We start from the raw sequence: 18,708 nt of genomic DNA, 5'->3' as shown, positions 1-18,708 counted from the left end.
GGGGGCTCGGTCCGTGCTCCAGGGCTCGGTCCGTGCTCGGGGGGCTCGGTCCGTGCTCGGTCTGTGCTCGGGGGGCTCGGTCCGTGCTCCAGGGATCAGTCCGTGCTCGGGGGGCTCAGTCCGTGCTCGGTGAGCTCAGTCCGTGCTCGGGGGGCTCGGTCCGTGCTCGGGGGGCTCGGTCCGTGTTCCCAGGGCTCGCTCCGTGCCCAGCCTTGGCTCCCCTTGGCACCAAGGCTGCGCTCGCTGGGCAGCGCACCCCGGGCTGAGCCCCGCGCTCCCCGCCGGCCATGCAGAGCACCCCCAACTACCTGTGGAGCACCGAGGACCTGCTGGGCCAGGGGGCCACGGCCTCAGTCTACAAAGCTCGCAACAAGGTGAGCGGGGGCAGCTGGGGGGGGCAGGGACCCCAAAACTGCAGAGCCCCGGTGCCCCCCATCTCTCCCGCCCCAGCTCCGCTCCCCTCGCCCTGCCGCGAGATCCTTGCCCGGGCAGCAGCTCGGGCGCTGCTTTGGGTTTTATTTTCATTTTCCATGGGGCTCCTTGCCCTGCTCTGCGGGTCCGGGGCGGTTTTTGGGGCGCTCACAGCCGGGTGCTGCTCGCCGCCTTCCCGAGCGGCGCGGGGGGAAGGAGCAGCTTTCCGGGGAATGCCCAGAGCTTTTGAAAACCCCATCCCTGGCCATTTGCATACTTCATGCAAACACTCGCCTGGCTTGCAGCGGGCCCTCCTCCCCAGCAGCCTTTGAAGTTTATTGAGCAAACTGCGGGAGCTGCTGGGAACATCCCCATCCCTGCGGAGCTGCCAGCCCGGAATCCAGACGGGAACTGTGTGTGGGGCCGGGTAAACACAGCCCGGGCTGCAGGGCAGGAAGAGCGAGCGGGGAGGGGATGGCAGCGGTTTGTGTGTGCAGCGGAGCAGAGCTGCAGCATCATTTACATCCCGAGCGGGGTGTGCGAGCCGGCACTGAGCTCCGCAGCTGCTTCACACGTGAGCGACATCACAGCGTGTTTCCTTTCCCTCTTTCTCCCCTTTCCCCAGAAATCGGGGGAGCTGGTTGCCGTGAAGGTCTTTAACAATGCCAGCTACCTGCGGCCGCAGGAGGTGCAGATGAGAGAGTTCGAGATGCTGCGGAAGCTGAACCACAAAAACATCGTCAAATTATTTGCCGTGGAGGAGACAGTGAGTGGGAACCCCTCTGGGGCAGCCGGGGCGGGGGAGCCGGCCCTGCTGGCTGGGAGACACGGGGCTGGCTGAGCCCTCCTGGTCTCCCACCGCAGGGCAGCAGCAAGCAGAAGGTGCTGGTGATGGAATATTGCTCCAGTGGCAGCTTGCTGAGCGTGCTGGAAGACCCAGCCAATGCCTTTGGCCTGGCCGAGTCCGAGTTCCTGATCGTGCTGCAGTGTGTGGGTGAGTGTGGGGTCAGGGACTGAGACCCCCCAGCCCTGGGCAGTGCAGTGAGGGCTCAGGAACTGCACCCTGAGCAGGGCGGGGTTGAGCTCTGTGCTCCGTGGGGTTTCTCCTTGCTCTGGGAAGCTGCTGTGACACTGAGCTGTGCCATGTCCTCATCTCTCCATCCTCCCAACCCCGTCTAAGTGCAGCCACCGTGGGATTCATCCCCTCCCCAGCCCTTTCCTCGTTCCTGAATTCAAACTGTCCCTAAATTCAAGCGCAGTGCCGCAGCCCCAGAGAGGAATTTGCTTCCCCCAGTGTCAGGGATGAACCACCTGCGTGAGAACGGCGTGGTGCACAGGGACATCAAACCCGGTAACATCATGCGGCTGGTGGGGGAGGACGGGCAGAGCATCTACAAACTGACCGATTTCGGAGCCGCACGGGAGCTGGAGGACGATGAGAAGTTTGTGTCTGTCTATGGGACAGAGGAGTACCTGGTGAGCAGGGCTGGGGACCCTGTCCCTCGCTCTGACAGCGCGGGGGCTTGGGAGCAGCGACTGGAGGGGCTGGTCCGTGTCTGGGCAGGGGAGGGGTCGGTGCTTTGTGGCGGGGGAGGGATTTTGAGGAGGATTGGGAGCTCTGTTCCAGGGGATGATTTTGGGGAGCACCCACAGCTCCACTCCATGTGCTGGTTTTTGGGGAGCACCCAGAGCTCCATTCCATGTGCTGGTTTTTGGGGAGCACCCACAGCTCCATTCCATGTTTGTGCTGTTTTTTTGGGGAGCACCCAGAGCTCCACTCCATGTTTGTGCAGTTTTTTTGGGGAGCACCCAGAGCTCTGTTCCATGTTTGTGCTGGTTTTTGGGGAGCACCCACAGCTCCACTCCATGTTTGTGCTGTTTTTTGGGGAGCACCCACAGCTCTATTCCATGTTTGTGCTGGTTTTTGGGGAGCACCCACAGCTCCACTCCATGTGCTGGTTTTTGGGGAGCACCCACAGCTCCATTGCATGTGCTGTTTTTTGGGGAGCACCCACAGCTCCGTTCCATGTGCTGGTTTTTGGGGAGCACCCAGAGCTCTGTTCCATGTTTGTGCTGGATTTTGGGGAGCACCCACGTGCCTGTGCCTGCCCCACAGCACCCCGACGTGTACGAGCGAGCCGTGCTGCGCAAGCCCCAGCAGAAGGTGTTTGGGGTCACCGTGGACCTCTGGAGCATCGGGGTCACCTTCTACCACGCTGCCACCGGCAGCCTCCCCTTCGTGCCCTTCGGGGGGCCCCGCAGGAACAAGGAGATCATGTAGGTGGGGCTGGCTGCTGCCTCTGCTGCCGGCTCAAACCCTGGCAAGGAGCCTGTGGGATGTGTGGGGAAGAATCCCTGTGCTGTTTGCTGTGTTCCCTGTCCCAGTGGGATGCTTGGATGGAGCACTGAGCATGGGTGGCATCCCTCCCATAGCAGGGGGGTGGAACCACACGATCTTGAAGGTCCTTTCCAGCCCAGACAATTCTATAAAATGCATTCCCATGACCTCCTGGCTAAGCAGCTGGAAGGGGAGGCAGGGTTAATGCTCTCTTGACTGTTCCTTGCAGTATTTCCCCTCAGTTTCCCCCAGTGAATCGTGTCTTTCCCAGCACATCCACGCTCTGCCCCCTCCCTCCACCCCAGTGCCCAAACAGAGCTCTCTTGCTCGAGTCAGCAGCCAGCAATTCCCTTCCCACAGGTACAAAATCACCACGGAGAAGCCTCCTGGGGCCATTGCAGGGATCCAGAGGCAGGAGAACGGGAACATCGAGTGGAGCTACGAGCTGCCCATCACCTGCCGCCTCTCTGAGTGAGTGTCCCTTGCAGCTCCTGTCCTCAGGCAGCACAGGAGGCGTTAACGAGGCACAGAAACTTTCCCTCTTCAGGTGTCACAGCTCTCAGGCAGATCTTTGCTTTCCAGACAGGAAAAGGGGCTGCAGGGCAGGGCAGTGTTTGCAAACCTCTCTCCTTCTCTTGCTGCTGCAGGGGGCTGAAGGACCAGCTGATCCCCATCCTGGCCAATATCCTGGAGGTGGATCAGGAGAAGTGCTGGGGATTCGACCAGTTTTTTGCAGGAACCAACGACATTTTGCACAGGATGGTGGTGGACGTGTTCTCCCTGCAGCAGGCATCCTCCCACCGCATCTACATCCACTCCTACAACACGTGAGGCTGCTCAGGGCTGCACTGCTACAGGGCAGGGTTTGGGGAGCACCCAGGGCTCTGCTCCTGGTGATGGTTTTTGGGGAACACCCAGGGCTCTGCTCCTGGTGATGGTTTTGGAGAGGACCCAGGGCTCTGCTCCTGGTGATGGTTTTGGAGAGGACCCAGGGCTCTGCTCCTGGTGATGGTTTTGGGGAGCACCCAGGGCTCTGTTCCTGGTGATGGTTTTGGGGAGCACCCAGGGCTCTGCTCCTAGTGATGGTTTTGGGGAGCACCCAGGGCTCTGTTCCTGGTGATGGTTTTGGAGAGGACCCAGGGCTCTGTTCCTTGTGATGATTTTGGGGAGCACCCAGGGCTCTGCTCCTGGTGATGGTTTTGGGGAACACTCAGAGCTCCATTACAGATTATGATTTTTGGGGAACACCCAAAGCTCCATTACAGATTATGATTTTGGGGAGGACACAGAGCTCTGTTACAAGTGATGGAAATTTGGGGATGGAGCTCAAAACCCTGAGCCCCTCACTTTAACAGGGGAACCTGGGGGCAGCACCATTCCCTTTGCACTGCTCCCAAACCAGGTTAAAACACACCAGGCTCAAATCAGCCTTTGCTGGGGGTGCACTAATGGAGCTGTGGGCACACCAAGAGCTCCAATGGGCTCTGCTGACCTTGTCTGATACTTTGCTAAGAGGAAATATCAACATTTTGGTATTTTGAGGGCAGCAGGCTGCTAAATGGATGGGAATCTGTGTGCTCATCCCCATCCTTTCATTCTTTCTCCATTTCAGTACCACCAAATTTTTAGATGCCGTCTTCAAACAGACAAATATAGTCCCTCACCATCAAGAATATTTCTTTGAAGGACATCTGTACGAGCTGGATCCCAATCTACAAGTTCATAATTTCTGCAGAACCACAGAGAGCAGCCCCCTGACCTTGCTCAGCACCTCAGAGCAGCCCGAGGATGTGGTGGGGGTCCAGTACAGAGACCGTGAGTGTGGGAGAGGGGAATTATCCCAGTCCTTATCCTGAGAGATTTCCCACTGCCCAGCTGGGTGATGGGCCCATTTCCTGCATCATCCACGTTTCACCTGGATCCCAGTTCCCAGCAGGGTTCCCAGTTCACCAGACTGGTTGGTTTTCCCACTGCCAGTCCCCATTCCCAGCAGTGAGCCCAGTTCCAGCAGCAGGAGTGTTGATTCCCAGTGCCAGCTCCCAGTCCTGATGCCATTCCCCAGTCCTGATGCCATTTCCCAGTCCTGATGCCAGCTCCCAGTGCTGATGCCAGCTCCCAGTGATGTTTCTGGTCCCTGGAGCAGGATTAGGGGATTTCAGGGTCAGTTTTCCCCTGCCATGTGCTGCTCCTCCTCAGCCAAGTGCCACACTGGGCTTTGCACAGAATTCCTGCCTTCATCCACACTCCCAAAATTCCTGGGAGGGCTGCACTGAGCCTGCACCCCTGAGCTGGAACCCTGAGTGGCCCCAGGGTGTATTTGGAGCCCAGCTGGGGACAGACCCTGCCTGTCTTTGCAGCAGCACTGGAGTTCCCCAAGCTGGTGCCCAGGGTGGACGTGGTGGCCGACTGCAGTGCAGCCAAGGTGGGTGAGGGGCCAGGGCAGCCCCTGGCAGGGGCTGGCAGTGCCCTGGGGCTGGCCCAGAGCTGGCAGTGCCCTTTGCCTTGCAGAGTGCCCTGGGTGCTGCTCACCAGACCCTGCGCCTGGGGCAGAGCCTGCGGAGGGGCCGGGAGCTGCTGGCCAGGGGTCTGCACTGGCTGATGTGAGTCTGGGCTGGGGGCTGCTGGGCTGGGGGCTGCACTGGCTGATGTGAGTCTGGGCTGGGAGCTGCTGGCCAGGGGTCTGCACTGGCTGATGTGAGTCTGGGCTGGGGGCTGCTGGGCTGGGGGCTGCACTGGCTGATGTGAGTCTGGGCTGGGAGCTGCTGGCCAGGGGTCTGCACTGGCTGATGTGAGTCTGGGCTGGGGGCTGCTGGGCTGGGGGCTGCACTGGCTGATGTGAGTCTGGGCTGGGGTCTGCACTGGCTGATGTGAGTCTGGGCTGGGGGCTGCTGGGCTGGGGTCTGCACTGGCTGATGTGAGTCTGGGCTGGGGTCTGCACTGGCTGATGTGAGTCTGGGCTGGGCTGGGGTCTGCACTGGCTGATGTGAGTCCCTGCTGGGCTGGGGTCTGCACTGGCTGATGTGAGTCTGGGCTGGGCTGGGGTCTGCACTGGCTGATGTGAGTCTGGGCTGGGCTGGGGTCTGCACTGGCTGATGTGAGTCCCTGCTGGGCTGTTGTCATCACTGTGAGCATCTGTTGGAAATGTTTCTGCCCAGGGCAGGAGGTTGGGAATGAAATGAGCTTTAATGTCCCTACCAACCCAAACCATTCCATGATGAATTTCACTGCTCCTTTTGGGGCAGCACAGTGAGCAGAGGGTGAGACAAAACCCTCAAACCAGCAGCCCCAGCCCATTTTAGGTTCCTGCAGCCCCCAGCTCCTGCCCAGCCCCCCCAGCAGGGTGGGCTGTGCTGGAGCTGCTCCTGTCTCTCCTGGCAGTGGGACCCTGAGGACAGAGTGCTGCAGGATCCTGGAGCAGAGCAGGGGGGCTCACTCTGTGCTCACCTGCCTGCAGCTCACCCAGGGCAAGGCTCACCTGCTGTAAGTGGCTCTGCGGGCTCTGGGCGGTGCCTGGGGAGATCTGGGGCTCTCAAAGGTGCCTGGACAATCGGGAAAAGGAGAATTCCAGGAGCAAGGGAGGCAGGAGGCTGTTCCACTGTGTGGGGAACGAGCCACTCTGGCTGCTCTCCCTCTTTGCTTCAGTTTTTATTATCAGTCCTTGGTCTCCCAGGGGCCCAGAGTTAGTCCTGGCTCTGGCTGTGCTCTGGCAGAGTTAGTCCTGGCTCTGGCTCTGCTCTGGCAGAGTTAGTCCTGGCTCTGCTCTGGCAGAGTTAGTCCTGGCTCTGGCTGTGCTCTGGCAGAGTTAGTCCTGGTCTGGCTCTGCTCTGGCAGAGTTAGTCCTGGCTCTCCTCTGGCAGAGTTAGTCCTGACTCTGGCTGTGCTCTGGCAGAGTTAGTCCTGGCTCTGCTCTGGCAGAGTTAGTCCTGGCTCTGGCTGTGCTCTGGCAGAGTTAGTCCTGGCTCTGCTCTGGCAGAGTTAGTCCTGGCTCTGGCTGTGCTCTGGCAGAGTTAGTCCTGGCTCTGCTCTGGCAGAGTTAGTCCTGGCTCTGGCTGTGCTCTGGCAGAGTTAGTCCTGGCTCTGGCTCTGCTCTGGCAGAGTTAGTCCTGGCTCTGGCTCTGCTCTGGCAGAGTTAGTCCTGGCTCTGGCTGTGCTCTGGCAGAGTTAGTCCTGACTCTGGCTATGCTCTGGCAGAGTTAGTCCTGACTCTGGCTGCTGCTCTGGCAGAGTTAGTCCTGGCTCTGGCTGTGCTCTGGCAGAGTTAGTCCTGGCTCTGGCTGTGCTCTGGCAGAGTTAGTCCTGGTCTGGTTCTGCTCTGGCAGAGTTAGTCCTGGCTCTGGCTGTGCTCTGGCAGAGTTAGTCCTGGCTCTGGCTGGGCTTCTCTGACTGCTGCAGCCCTTGGGCAGGAAGGAGCCAGGGCTGCCACCAGCTCCAGGAGAGGCAGATGGAGTTGGGGTAAAACAAAGAGCAGGAGGGCACCAGCTGCAGCCCCCATGGGGGTCTGGCCCCATCCCCAGCCCCATTCCCTGCAAACCTGGGAGCTGGGCTGCATCCCAGGGACCCTCCACGGGGAGAGCCCCTGCAGGAGTCTGCACTGAATGATGGAGAACCCTGGGCTGCCCCCAACCTTCCCCAGCTACCCTGGGCCGAGCTGAGCCCAGTTTATCTCAAGCAACCCACTGATATTTTGCTTTTCTGCTGCTTTTTGTTGTTGTTGTTGTCGTTGTAGTGGAAAATTCTTTGCTGCTGTATTGCTGTTCTTTCATTCTCTGCCATTTAGCACAGTCTCTTAATTTCCATTTCTTTAAAAAAAAAATAAAATAATAAAAGCCAAGAGCAGCAGTGCTGCAGCTGTCTGCCCTGGCTCCCCCAGCCCTTCCAGCACTCAGCAATATTCTGGGGCTGAGCCAGTGCCAGCTGCAGGGGCACACACAGCCCCGAGCTGGCCTGGAGCCAGGGGGTGCAAAACCAACAATTTTGGAGCAAATTAGGCACAACAGGGAGAGTTTTTACCAGATCAGCACTTTGCACCTCCTGGCTCAGATGTGGCTCTGAAATCTGAGTTTCTGCCCCCCTGCAGCCCCCAGGGCCCCAGCACGAGCTGGGCTCCTCTGCCCCAGGGGCAGCTGCCAGTGGAGTGTTGCCTCCTTCAGGAAATCTCATTTTCTGTCCTTGCTCAGGTACCAGGCTGCTCCTGCAGGCAGCAGGGGCCCAGCTGGGGTGGATGTGCTGAGGACAAGGCTGCAGAGGGTGAGCAGCACCCCCAGCCCCTGCAGCCCCCAGGGCTCTGGCAGCAGCTGGTGCCAACCTTGCCCTCCTCTGCAGGTGGATGAGGAGCTCTCCCAGTGCTCCCACAGCATCCTGGACTTCCAGGGGGCACTGGATGGGATTTTGGCTGAGCTGGTGAAGGACAGGCAGCAAGTGCATGAAGACAAAAGGTGTGGGGGGGAATCCCTGGGCTGGATGGAGCACTTACCCTAACCCTATTATTATTATTATTATTATTATTATTATTATTATTATTGTCATTATTGTCATCACTCTGTGCATCTGTTGAAGTGTTCCTGCCCAGGCAGGGGGTTTGGGATGAAATGAGCTGTGTCTGTGTGCAGGGACACGGGCAGCAGGGTCACAGCAGGTGCACATTCCACCCCAAAAGTGGTCACTGCACTTTAAAATGAGGATTCCACCCCAAGGAGCCTCACACTTCCTTCCCTGTGTCCCTGTCCCATCCCTGTCCCTGTCCCATCCCTGTCCCTGTCCCATCCCTGTCCCATCCCTGTCCCCTGTCCCTGTCCCATCCCTGTCCCTGCTCAATCCCTGTCCCTGTCCCATCCCTGTCCCTGTCCCATCCCTGTCCCTGTCCCTGTCCCATCCCTGTCCCCTGTCCCCTGTCCCTCTCCCCTCTCCCCTGTCCCTGTCCCTGTCCCATCCCTGTCCCCTGTCCCTCTCCCCTATCCCCTGTCCCTGTCCCTGTCCCATCCCTGTCCCCTGTCCCTCTCCCCTATCCCCTGTCCCCTGTCCCTGTCCCTGTCCCTGTCCCATCCCTGTCCCCTGTCCCTGTCCCTCTCCCCTGTCCCTGTCCCTGTCCCATCCCTGTCCCTGTCCCTGTCCCTGTCCCTGTCCCTGTCCCTGTCCCTCTCCCCTGTCCCTCTCCCCTGTCCCTCTCCCCTGTCCCTGTCCCTGTCCCATCCCTGTCCCATCCCTGTCCCCTGTCCCTCTCCCCTGTCCCATCCCTCTCCCCTGTCCCTGTCCCTGTCCCATCCCTGTCCCATCCCTGTCCCCTGTCCCTCTCCCCTGTCCCTGTCCCTCTCCCCTGTCCCTGTCCCTGTCCCTGTCCCTCTCCCCTGTCCCTCTCCCCTGTCCCTGTCCCTGTCCCATCCCTGTCCCATCTCTGTCCCTGTCCCATCCCTGTCCCTGTCCCTGTCCCTGTCCCTGTCCCTGTCCCTGTCCCTGTCCCCTCTCCCCTGTCCCATCCCTCTCCCCTGTCCCTCTCCCCTGTCCCTCTCCCCTGTCCCATCCCTGTCCCTGTCCCTGTCCCTGTCCCTGTCCCTGTCCCTGTCCCTGTCCCTGTCCCTGTCCCATCCCTCTCCCCTGTCCCTCTCCCCTGTCCCATCCCTGTCCCTTTGCAGCACCCAGCAGATGGAGTGCTGCCTGGAGAAGATGCAGGTGATCTACAGGCAGTTCAGGAAGGCCAGGACGTGTCTGAGTGAGTGCTGGGCTGGGGGCACGGGGCAGGGATGGCCATGGAAAAAGGGATGGGTTTGGTTTCTGGGACTGGCAGTTACTGCAGGGAGCCCTGAACCTCAGGAACCTCAGGAACCTCAGGAACCTCAGGAACCTCAGGAACCTCAGGGGCTGCTGTGCCCTGCCAGTGGCCCAGGAACAGCCCTGAGTGCTGGGAATTGATGGGCTGGGAGCAGGAAATGTCTGTGACTCTTCTTTCCTCCCCAGGGCTGGGCTACAACGAGGAACAAATCCACAAACTGGACAAGTGAGTCCCACCCTGTGCCCTGCTGGGGCCAGGCTGCTCTTGGTGCTTCTGCTTGGACCCCAAAGGATTTAGATACAGGATAGATAGATATGGCATTTAGAGATTTCATTTCTATAGATTGATAGATTCATATATTGATATATTCTTATAGTCCTATATTTATATATTTTCATATATTTATATATTCATCATTTATATATTGATATATTTAATTTATATATTGATATATTTATATATTGATATATTGATATATTCCTATGGTCCTATATTTATATATTTCATATATTCATTTTTTATATATTTATATATTTAATTTATATATTTATATATATTTATAGATTTATTTATTCATATATTGATATATGAATATAGTCCTATATTTATATATTTTATATATTCATTTTTTATATATTTATATATTTAATTTATATATTGACGTATTTAATTTATATATTGATACATTGATATATTGATATATTCCTATATTCCTATATTTACATATTTTATATATTTATATATTCATAATTTATATATTTATATATTTAATTTATATATTGATATATTTAATTTATATATTTTTTTATTGATATATTTATAGATTTATATATTCATATATTGATGTATTCCTATATTCCTATATTTTATATATGTATATATTCAGAATTTATATATTGATATATTTAAATTTTATATTTATATATTTATCTAAATATATATTCCTATATTGATATATTCCTATATTCATATATTGATATATTCCTATATATATTAATACATACATTAATAAATATTAATATATATTTATATTTATATTTATATTTACATTTACATTTATATTTATATCTATATTTATATTTATATTTATATTTATATCTATATTTATATTTATATTTACATTTACATTTATATTTATATTTACATTTATATTTATATTTATATTTACATTTATATTTACATTTACATTCACATTTACATTCACATTCACATTCACATTCACATTCACATTTCCATTTATCTATATAATAATTCTCTCTCCTATTCCTGATTTCAGGCTGAATTTGGGGAACCTGGCCAGGAGGGTTCTGGCCATTTTCCACAATGACTGTGTGCAGCAGTACCAGGGGGCCCTGGCCCTGCACAGCAGCAGGATCAGGTACAGGGATGGCCTTGGGATCCCTCACTGGCATTTGGGACAGGGAACTTTAAAAACCCACCAGGGGTCAGATATTCCTGTGCTGTGGGCTCAGTGGGGAGATGGAAATGGGGATTTTGGGAGGGCTGGCTGCTTTTCCCCATTATTCTATCCCTGCTGTTTTAAATTTATATTTTTTAACCCCCCCTAAATTATATCTGGAGTTCAAGCAGCTTTTCCCTTGCTCTGGAGGAGGGGGAGAGGTGATTTTATCAGGACAGAATTTGATGTTGAGACAGAATTCTGCTTGCTGGGGGTGATTTTCTGTGAAACAGTGCCTGGGGAATAATGCAAAGAGCAAACTGAGCAAAGCAGTGCCCGTGGGAGGGGGAGGCAGGAGGTGCAAAATTTGGATTTTCATGGCAAAGATGCTTTTGGAGAGGAGCAGCTTCCCCTGGGCTGCTGCTGTGGCTGGAGGGAGGAGGAATTTCTGGAATATCTCACAATTAAACCCATTTTTTGACCCAGTCCTGTTTCTGGTGAGGGATTTCTGGGCTGGATTTACAAGTGGGGAGGATTTTTAGGCTGGAAGTTTGATTGGGATGCTCAGAATTTCTCCAGGAGCTGAGGGCAGGGTTTGCTCTGTGCCTGTGCTCTCCTTGCCTTTCCCCATTTTCCCCCATTTTTTTCCCCATTTTTTTCCTAATTTTTTCACAGTTTTTCCCTGTTTTTTTTCCCCAGTTTTTCCCCAAGATAAAAACCCTCTCCATCTTTTCCTGGGGTATTTTTGTCCCTGTTTTCCTGCAGAAAGCACCATGAGTCACAGCTGGATATTTTTAATTTCTTGTTACTTCAGTTTTAATTGTCCTGTTTTGTTTCCTGCTGGGGTTTGTGGGATTGTTTTTCTGGGTACTTGAGGTGGATCATTCACCTGAAATATTCTTTGTTTGTTTTTTTTTAAAGCCAAAACAAACTTTTTTTTTTTTTTTTTAATCAACTCCTGATGTGCCTGCTGGGTGTGAGGATTTTGTGGGGAGATGCTCAATCTAAGGCACCAGGTTGAGTTGGGTGAAATGATGGGCCTGAGCTGCCTCATTTACAATCAACTTTCCCTAATTATTTTAATTAATTAACCCTCAGTGCTGTTGGCATAACCTGGCCTATGGTGGTGACAATTACACCAAAGCTGTGACTCATTTATTTTCCTTCAGGATTTTGAATCCAGGCAGGACTGCAGAAAGCAGCATGCAATTAAAACACATTAAAAAAAAAAAAAAGAACGATGCCAAGTGCTGATTGTAATTTTGTCATCCCTTTCTCCTTCCAGGAAGGTTTGTGAGATAAAGAGGCACCTGAAGAGGCTCAGCAACCACATCAGCAGCTGCAGTGTGGAGATGATGGAGTGCCAGGACTGCCTGCAGGGTGTAGGTGCCCACAGCCCCCCCTGCTCCCCCCAGACACCTGCAGGATCTCTCAACCCCCTGCTGCAGTTTTTGTGGGTGATCCAAGCTGGAAATGTTGATTTGTGTGAGCAGGAAAACCTTTGGTAAAGGCACTGCTGGTCCCAAGGATTGCCTGGCACCAGGGATGTGTGCCCAAAAAATGGGAATTGCAACAGGAGGAAAATGCTGCTCCACCTGCAGATTGCAGCAAAGCTGCTGAGCTGGGGCACAGCCTCCTGCTCCATGTGCTGGGCCTGGGCTCATTATTGAGTTTGTCCTGGGTGGGACTCTCTGGGTGTTTGGCCCTGGGGTCAGCTCTACACGCAGCCCCTGGCACTGCCAGGACCCCAGGGTGGGCACTGCCAGGGCCCCATGGTGGGCACTGCCAGCACCCCAGGGTGGGCACTGCCAGGATTCCATGATGGGCACTGCCAGGATTCCAGGGTGGGCACTGTCAGCACCCCAGGGTGGGCACTGCTAGGATTCCATGGTGGGCACTGTCAGCACCCCATGGTGGGCACTGTCAGCACCCCAGGGTGGGCACTGCCAGGATTCCAGGGTGGGCACTGTCAGCACCCCAGGGTGGGCACTGCCAGGATTCCATGATGGGCACTGCCAGGACCCCAGGGTGGGCACTGCCAGGATTCCATGGTGGGCACTGCCAGGATTCCATGATGGGCACTGCCAGGACCCCAGGGTGGGCACTGCCAGGATTCCATGGTGGGCACTGCCAGGATTCCATGATGGGCACTGCCAGGACCCCAGGGTGGGCACTGCCAGGATTCCATGGTGGGCACTGCCAGGATTCCATGGTGGGCACTGCCAGCACCCCAGGGTGGGCACTGCCAGGATTTCATGGTGGGCACTGCCAGGACCCCATGGTGGGCACTGCCAGGATTTCATGGTGGGCACTGCCAGCACCCCAGGGTGGGCACTGCCAGGATTCCATGGTGGGCACTGCCAGGACCCCAGGGTGGGCACTGCCAGGACCCTGCACCTCCACAGGCTCTGGACAGGCTTCTCCAGACAGAGAAATGGGATTTGGCCCCAGCTCCTCCCGTGCCTCCCCCCGCCCCCCTGAGCCAGGAGATGGCTCTGAGGTGAGTCCTGGGGAGGGTCTGGGCCAGCCCAGCTCCTCAGGGAGGAGCAGAACCTCCTGTGCCCATCCTTGGGATGGGGAGAGGCTGCTGTGTGTGCAGGGCTGGGAGCTCTGACCCTGCTGGGTGTGATCCCTGCTCGGTGTCCTGTGGGGCATCCCAGCCCTTCAGCAGGAGCTGCTCCCATGGGAGGAATTCCCTGCAGGAGTTAGGGCTGGATCTGCCCCTGCAGGATGCAGAATTAGGGCTGTCTCCCTGCAGGAATTAGGGCTGTGTCCCTGCAGGATGCAGGAATTAGGGCTGTGTCCCTGCAGGATGCAGAATTAGGGCTGTGTCCATGCAGGATGCAGAATTAGGGCTGTGTCCCTGCAGGATGCAGGAGTTACAGCTATGTCCATGCAAGTTGCAGAATTAGGGCTGTGTCCCTGCAGGAATTAGGGCTGGATCTGCCCCTGCAGGATGCAGAATTAGGGCTGTGTCCATGCAGGATGCAGAATTAGGGCTGTGTCCCTGCAGGATGCAGAATTAAGGCTGTGTCCCTGCAGGATGCAGGAGTTAGGGCTGTGTCTATGCAGGATGCAGGAGTTCGGGCTGTGTCCCTGCAGGATGCAGAATTAGGGCTGTGTCCATGCAGGAATTAGGGCTGTGTCCCTGCAGGATGCAGAATTAGGGCTGTGCCCCTTCAGGATGCAGGAGTTAGGGCTGTGTCTATGCAGGATGCAGAATTAGGGCTGTGTCCATGCAGAAGTTAGGGCTGTGTCCCTGCAGGATGCAGAATTAGGGCTGTGTCCCTGCATGATGCAGGAGTTAGGGCTGTGTCCCTGCAGGATGCAGAATTAGGGCTGTGTCCATGCAGGATGCAGGAGCTGCTGCAGCAGATGAGGTCGATCACCTGTGATCTGCAGCTCAACAACAGCATCATCGAGCGGTGAGTGAGAGCCCCAGCAGGACCCCTGCTCCTCCACAGGGATGGGCTGGGGTCTGGGGGGCTCCTGGGACACCCACACTCACTCCTGGGACACCCACACTCACTCCTGGGACACCCACACTCACTCCTGGCATGTTTCACATTTGCACCATGGCCTGGCAGCAGCAGAATTTCTTTTTCATTTAGCCATGAACTTCTCCATCAATTCTTCACCCCCTGTCCAGCCTTTTCCCTGGCTGCTGCTCACTGCCATGGAGATGCAGCTGCTTTCTCCTTCTGTGTGAAAATCTCTGTAAAACCCAGAGTCCACTGCTGAACCCTCTGTGATTTTCCTCCTCTGCATCCTTTTCTTGGGGCCCTGAATGCAAATGGACCATGGGGATATGTACAACAGGATTTCCAGGAGTTTTAAGAGACAAAACCCAAGGAGTTGAGAATTCAGCCCTGTTTTTAGGACCTAAATTCTTTGGTTTTGTCCCTGCAGGTTGGGTGGGGCTGCTCCCACTCCCCCAGTCTGAGGGACATGGTGAAGGTGCAGCTGCTGAAGCAAAACCACTTCCCAGCACAGGGAATTCAACGTGCCTGGAGCAGCAGAATCATCGATTTCCATGCCCTGGGAGCTCCCTGTGTCCTCCTACCTCTGTGCTCCAGCACTTTGCACCTTCACCCCACCAGCTCCCTGCACCTCTGGGAGTTTGGCCAGAAAACTGAGTGGGGTTTTATCTTTTTCTTTGTAAAAAATGCTTGAAGGACTTGGTGTTTTTATGGTTTCTCTGAATCACTGTGTCAGATGAGGAAGAAAAAGAGGTTTCACCTTTTGTCCTCTTACTTATTTAGGAATTATTCCAATTTTTACCCTGCTGGAGTGGGGCAGGGGGGATGCTGGTGGCTGTGAGTGCTTGGGATGACATTCCCAACCTTTCCCTGCTGTTCTGCTCCAGGGAAACAGGATGGAGGGGGAGCACATCCCTGCCTGCAGAGGGAAGGAGGAGCAGCACTGCAGGGCTGTGCCCAGCCTGACTTTCTTGTAGGAACACGCTGAGGGTGCCCAGGAGCCTCCCCCGCCCAGGAAACCTTTCCCCAGTGGAATTTGGCACCAGAGCTCCCCATTCATTTTAATTATAAAAACCAACATCCTGAATGTCAAACCCAACTGTTTGCTGTGGAGACATGGAACTAATCCATTGCTTAAAAGCTTTTCTCCTACCAGATATTTTCTGGGGTTCACCAAGTTTTCTGAGGGACTTCATTTTGAATGCAGGTAGAATTCCCTGATATTCCCAGAGGGTCCCTGCTGCACCTCCTGGATTCACTGGAGCTGCACTGAATCACACCAGCTGAGAATTTGACCTGGAACACGTTTGGCTTCCACAAAAAGAGATTTATTTCTTGGCAAACAGAAAAAAGAGTTTTTGCTAATAGCCCTTGTCATGCTTTAACTGCTGTAGCACAGCAGCTGCACAAGGGACTTCTGGAATTCAAATGAAACAAGAATTTTCCTGCCAATTTCAATTACTTGGGGTTTTCATTTCCCCCAAAAATATTTTAACCTGTGGCCTAAAAGAGCTTGCTGTGCTGTCAGCTGTCAGCTGTCAGCTCTGAATACCTGAAGGGACAGGAAAATGATTGTCATGAGCCTCTTGTGCAGGCTGAGCCACAGCTTGCTGTGGGGACAGAAAATATTGCATTTATTTAGTGTTTTTATGCCCTGAGGCTGCAGAGATGTGTCCTGGGATGGGATGGTTTTAGGAGGTTCCCAGCCAGGTGCCAGGTAAACCTTCACCCTCAGAAATTTCCTTTATTGTAGGTGATTCCTGGTACAATTAACAGTTTGTGGAGGGCATAAGATAAAAACAGCAAACTTATGTGGAACAATTTACTGAGGAATAATCTGCTGCTGCTTTCAAGCAGAAGTAGAGGGGATGTGAAAGTGAATCAGGATCCTGAATTGGGAAGAGAAAGACCTTCCAAAAATTAATATTGCTGCTTAGCACAAACAAAAGTCGAATTTTTCCAGCTGTGTTATTCCTCCTTTGGTTTGAAGCTCTTATTAGGGGCTGCTTATGGCACTAGGCTGCTGAGATTCAGAGCCAGTGTTTTAATCCATCCTTCAAATTAGAATCCTTGCAAAGGATTTAGATATCCTTGGCTTATCCTGTCCTCAGGAGTACACGGGAGACGTCAAATTCAGCTTTTGATAAGCCCGGATTCAGCCAGCCCAGCTCTGCCCTGGCTGCAGCTGCTCTCAGCTCCCTTCTCTCCCCATCCCGCAGCAATCCGGGGCATTTGGAAGGGTCGCGTTTCACTGCAGGGCGAGTGACAGCAGCAGGGACGGGTCGGTGGCGCCCGGCTCGGGGCTGTGTCACCTCTCCAGAGAAATCGCCCTCCTGGCCAGCAGGGAGGGGGTGACAGGGACCTCCATCCCCTGTGCCATCCCCGCGGTGACAGGGGACGCGCAGCCCCGGCTCCGGCCACCCCCGGCCGTGCCCGGGGGAGGAAGGCACCGCTGGTCCCCGAGCTGCTGCATTTCACGGTTTTTTCGGTATTTTCCCTTCCACGTTTCCCACAAGCACGGAAAGGCTCGGGGGGAGGTAATTCCTGCGCGTCGCAGCCCTGCAGAGGGGACAGCGGCTTTTCCCCAGGTGTCCCATCCAGCATCATGGGGGACAAAGCGGGCGCGACAAAGCTGCGCTCCCGCAGAAACCGCTGGGGAAAAACCTGGCTGTGCTTGGTGGGACCCCCTCGGGGGATGCACGGACCCCCAAACCCGCGGGAGTGACTGTCCAGCGGGGATTCCCGGGGAGAAGCCGCTGCGGGGACATTCCCAGGGAAATCCCAGAGCGAGGAGCGGGTGAACATCGCTCGGGGGCCGCGAGCGCGAAGCGTCCCGGAGCTCGGGGAGGGGGATCCCCACGGGCGGGGGCCGGTCCCGGTGCCACCCCCGCCGTGTCTCCTCCCTCCCGGCCGCTCGCAGGCGCCTGCGCTGCCCCGCTCTGCCCGCCGCTCCGAGCCCATGGCATCGCCGGCCGTGGGGCCTCTCCCCCGGCCGCTGCCGCCCCCCGAGCCCCGCTCCATGCTCCGCTGGCCGCCCCGGGGCGGCCGCTGCCCGGGGAGCCCCGGCGGGGCCCGGGCCGCCAGGAGGCTGCGGAGGCGCGGGGGAGCCCCGAGGCTGCTGCCCGACGTGCGGAGCATCTTCGGGGCGCCGCGGGATCCCCCCGAGCGCGGCCGCGGGCACCGCTTCGCCCCGCGGCTGCCGCGCCGGGGATGGTGCGACCTGTGCGGGGAGGCGGTGCGGGAGCGCGCCCTGCGCTGCGACTGTGAGTGCTGCCCGTGTCTGAGCGTCCTGCTGTCCCCTGCTGTCCCCTGTCTGTCCCCTGCTGTCCCCTGTCTGTCCCCTTCCTGCCTCTCGCTGTCCCGCACCGCTGTCCTTCCCGCATCCCCACCCGGTGCTGCCATCCCGCATCCTTACCCTGCCCGGACTCTGCCCCCCCCGGACCCTTTCCCTGCTGTTCGCCCCAGCTCTGCACCCCCCAGGTCAGGGTCTGCACCCCCCAGGTCAGGGTCTGCACCCCCAGGGTAAGGGGTCTGCACCCCTCAGGTCCGGTTTTGGGGCCTGCGGGTCCCCCTGGGGCAGTCCCGGGGGGCTGCGCACCGCGCCGGGGGCTGCGGGAGCGGGTGCGGTGCTGCCGGGCGGGTTTGGAAAATGAAGCTGTTCCAGGAAAAGAGGAGATGATCGGCTCATGGGCGGGGTGAGCAGGGAGGGTTCGTGTTTGTAAAGCTTTACAGTGAAGGGTAAAGTCCTCCAGAATTTGTAAATTCGCCTGAAGCTCTGCCCGAACTGCTGGGGAGATGCACCGGGGCGTTCTCATGTCGCTCCGTGCTGCTGTTCGTGCTCTGCGGGAGGGATTCATCCTCCCTCCGGCTGGGAAGGGGCAGGAGGGGCCCGAGGTGACCCGGCTGGGGCTTTGCAGTGACACCCGCGTGTCCCTTGTCCCGGGTGCCGCTCCTGCTCCCTGGCGAGCTGTGACCCGCGTTGGGTGTTGCAAGAGGTTTTAGCAAATTTGTGTCGCTGATAACTTGGGGATTTGTGCCCTGCTGCCTCTGAAGCCGCTGCTGTCCAGCTCAGTCCCTCAGGCTGGGGGGAAACTTTTTTGGGATACAGCTGGTTGTGCTTGAAAAATTGCTGGTCGGGGTCAGCTGAGCCTCTTGAATTTTGGCAGAAGGTGTCAGTGCTGATGCCATTCCCTGCAGGTTTGTGCCCATAAAATGACCTGTACCAGTGTGGGTGTGGAGGGCAGGGAGGTGATGCCCGCGGTAATTTGGGGCTGAGCCGCGTCCCACCGCGGGCGGGGGGTGGGGGACGCGTCGC

The 18,708-nt window shown here is 55.8% G+C and overlaps 2 protein-coding genes across 5 annotated transcripts in view; both read left to right on the top strand.

Moving 5' to 3' along the window:
• Positions 1–15,917, top strand: IKBKE (inhibitor of nuclear factor kappa B kinase subunit epsilon). Of its 3 annotated transcripts, XM_079327281.1 has the most exons (21): positions 1–94; positions 195–374; positions 1,037–1,177; positions 1,276–1,405; positions 1,706–1,887; positions 2,528–2,688; positions 3,110–3,220; positions 3,397–3,576; positions 4,362–4,564; positions 5,107–5,171; positions 5,258–5,349; positions 6,128–6,229; positions 7,927–7,996; positions 8,072–8,184; positions 9,379–9,455; positions 9,701–9,740; positions 10,792–10,893; positions 12,200–12,296; positions 13,320–13,414; positions 14,268–14,339; positions 14,824–15,917. In XM_079327281.1, the coding sequence occupies exons 2-21, from the start codon at positions 288–290 to the stop codon at positions 14,855–14,857; spliced, it is 2,154 nt and encodes a 717-aa protein (XP_079183407.1). In that variant the 5' UTR covers positions 1–94; positions 195–287; the 3' UTR covers positions 14,858–15,917. The 3 variants fall into 3 exon arrangements, with proteins under 3 accessions (XP_079183407.1, XP_079183406.1, XP_079183408.1); XM_079327280.1 differs by lacking the exon at positions 1–94 and having other exon boundaries at positions 178–374; XM_079327282.1 differs by lacking the exons at positions 1–94; positions 6,128–6,229 and having other exon boundaries at positions 178–374.
• A 1,435-nt stretch (positions 15,918–17,352) lies between these two features.
• RASSF5 (Ras association domain family member 5) overlaps positions 17,353–18,708 on the top strand; it is a gene marked incomplete at its 5' end in the record, with an annotated part of 28,505 nt that continues 27,149 nt past the window's right edge. Inside the window, one exon of one of the 2 annotated variants that reach the window (XM_079327482.1) lies at positions 17,353–17,656. In XM_079327482.1, the coding sequence (XP_079183608.1) occupies positions 17,353–17,656 (304 nt within the window). Of the gene's footprint in view, positions 17,657–18,559; positions 18,591–18,708 lie in introns of those variants that run through there. The other variant, XM_079327485.1, reaches the window with a different exon arrangement.

Source organism: Erithacus rubecula (assembly GCF_903797595.1).
Source record: "Erithacus rubecula genome assembly, chromosome: 26".
NCBI classification, from domain to species: domain Eukaryota; kingdom Metazoa; phylum Chordata; class Aves; order Passeriformes; family Muscicapidae; genus Erithacus; species Erithacus rubecula.
The sequence above is the reverse complement of the archived record's forward strand: the minus strand, read 5'-3'. Positions and strand labels throughout refer to the sequence as shown.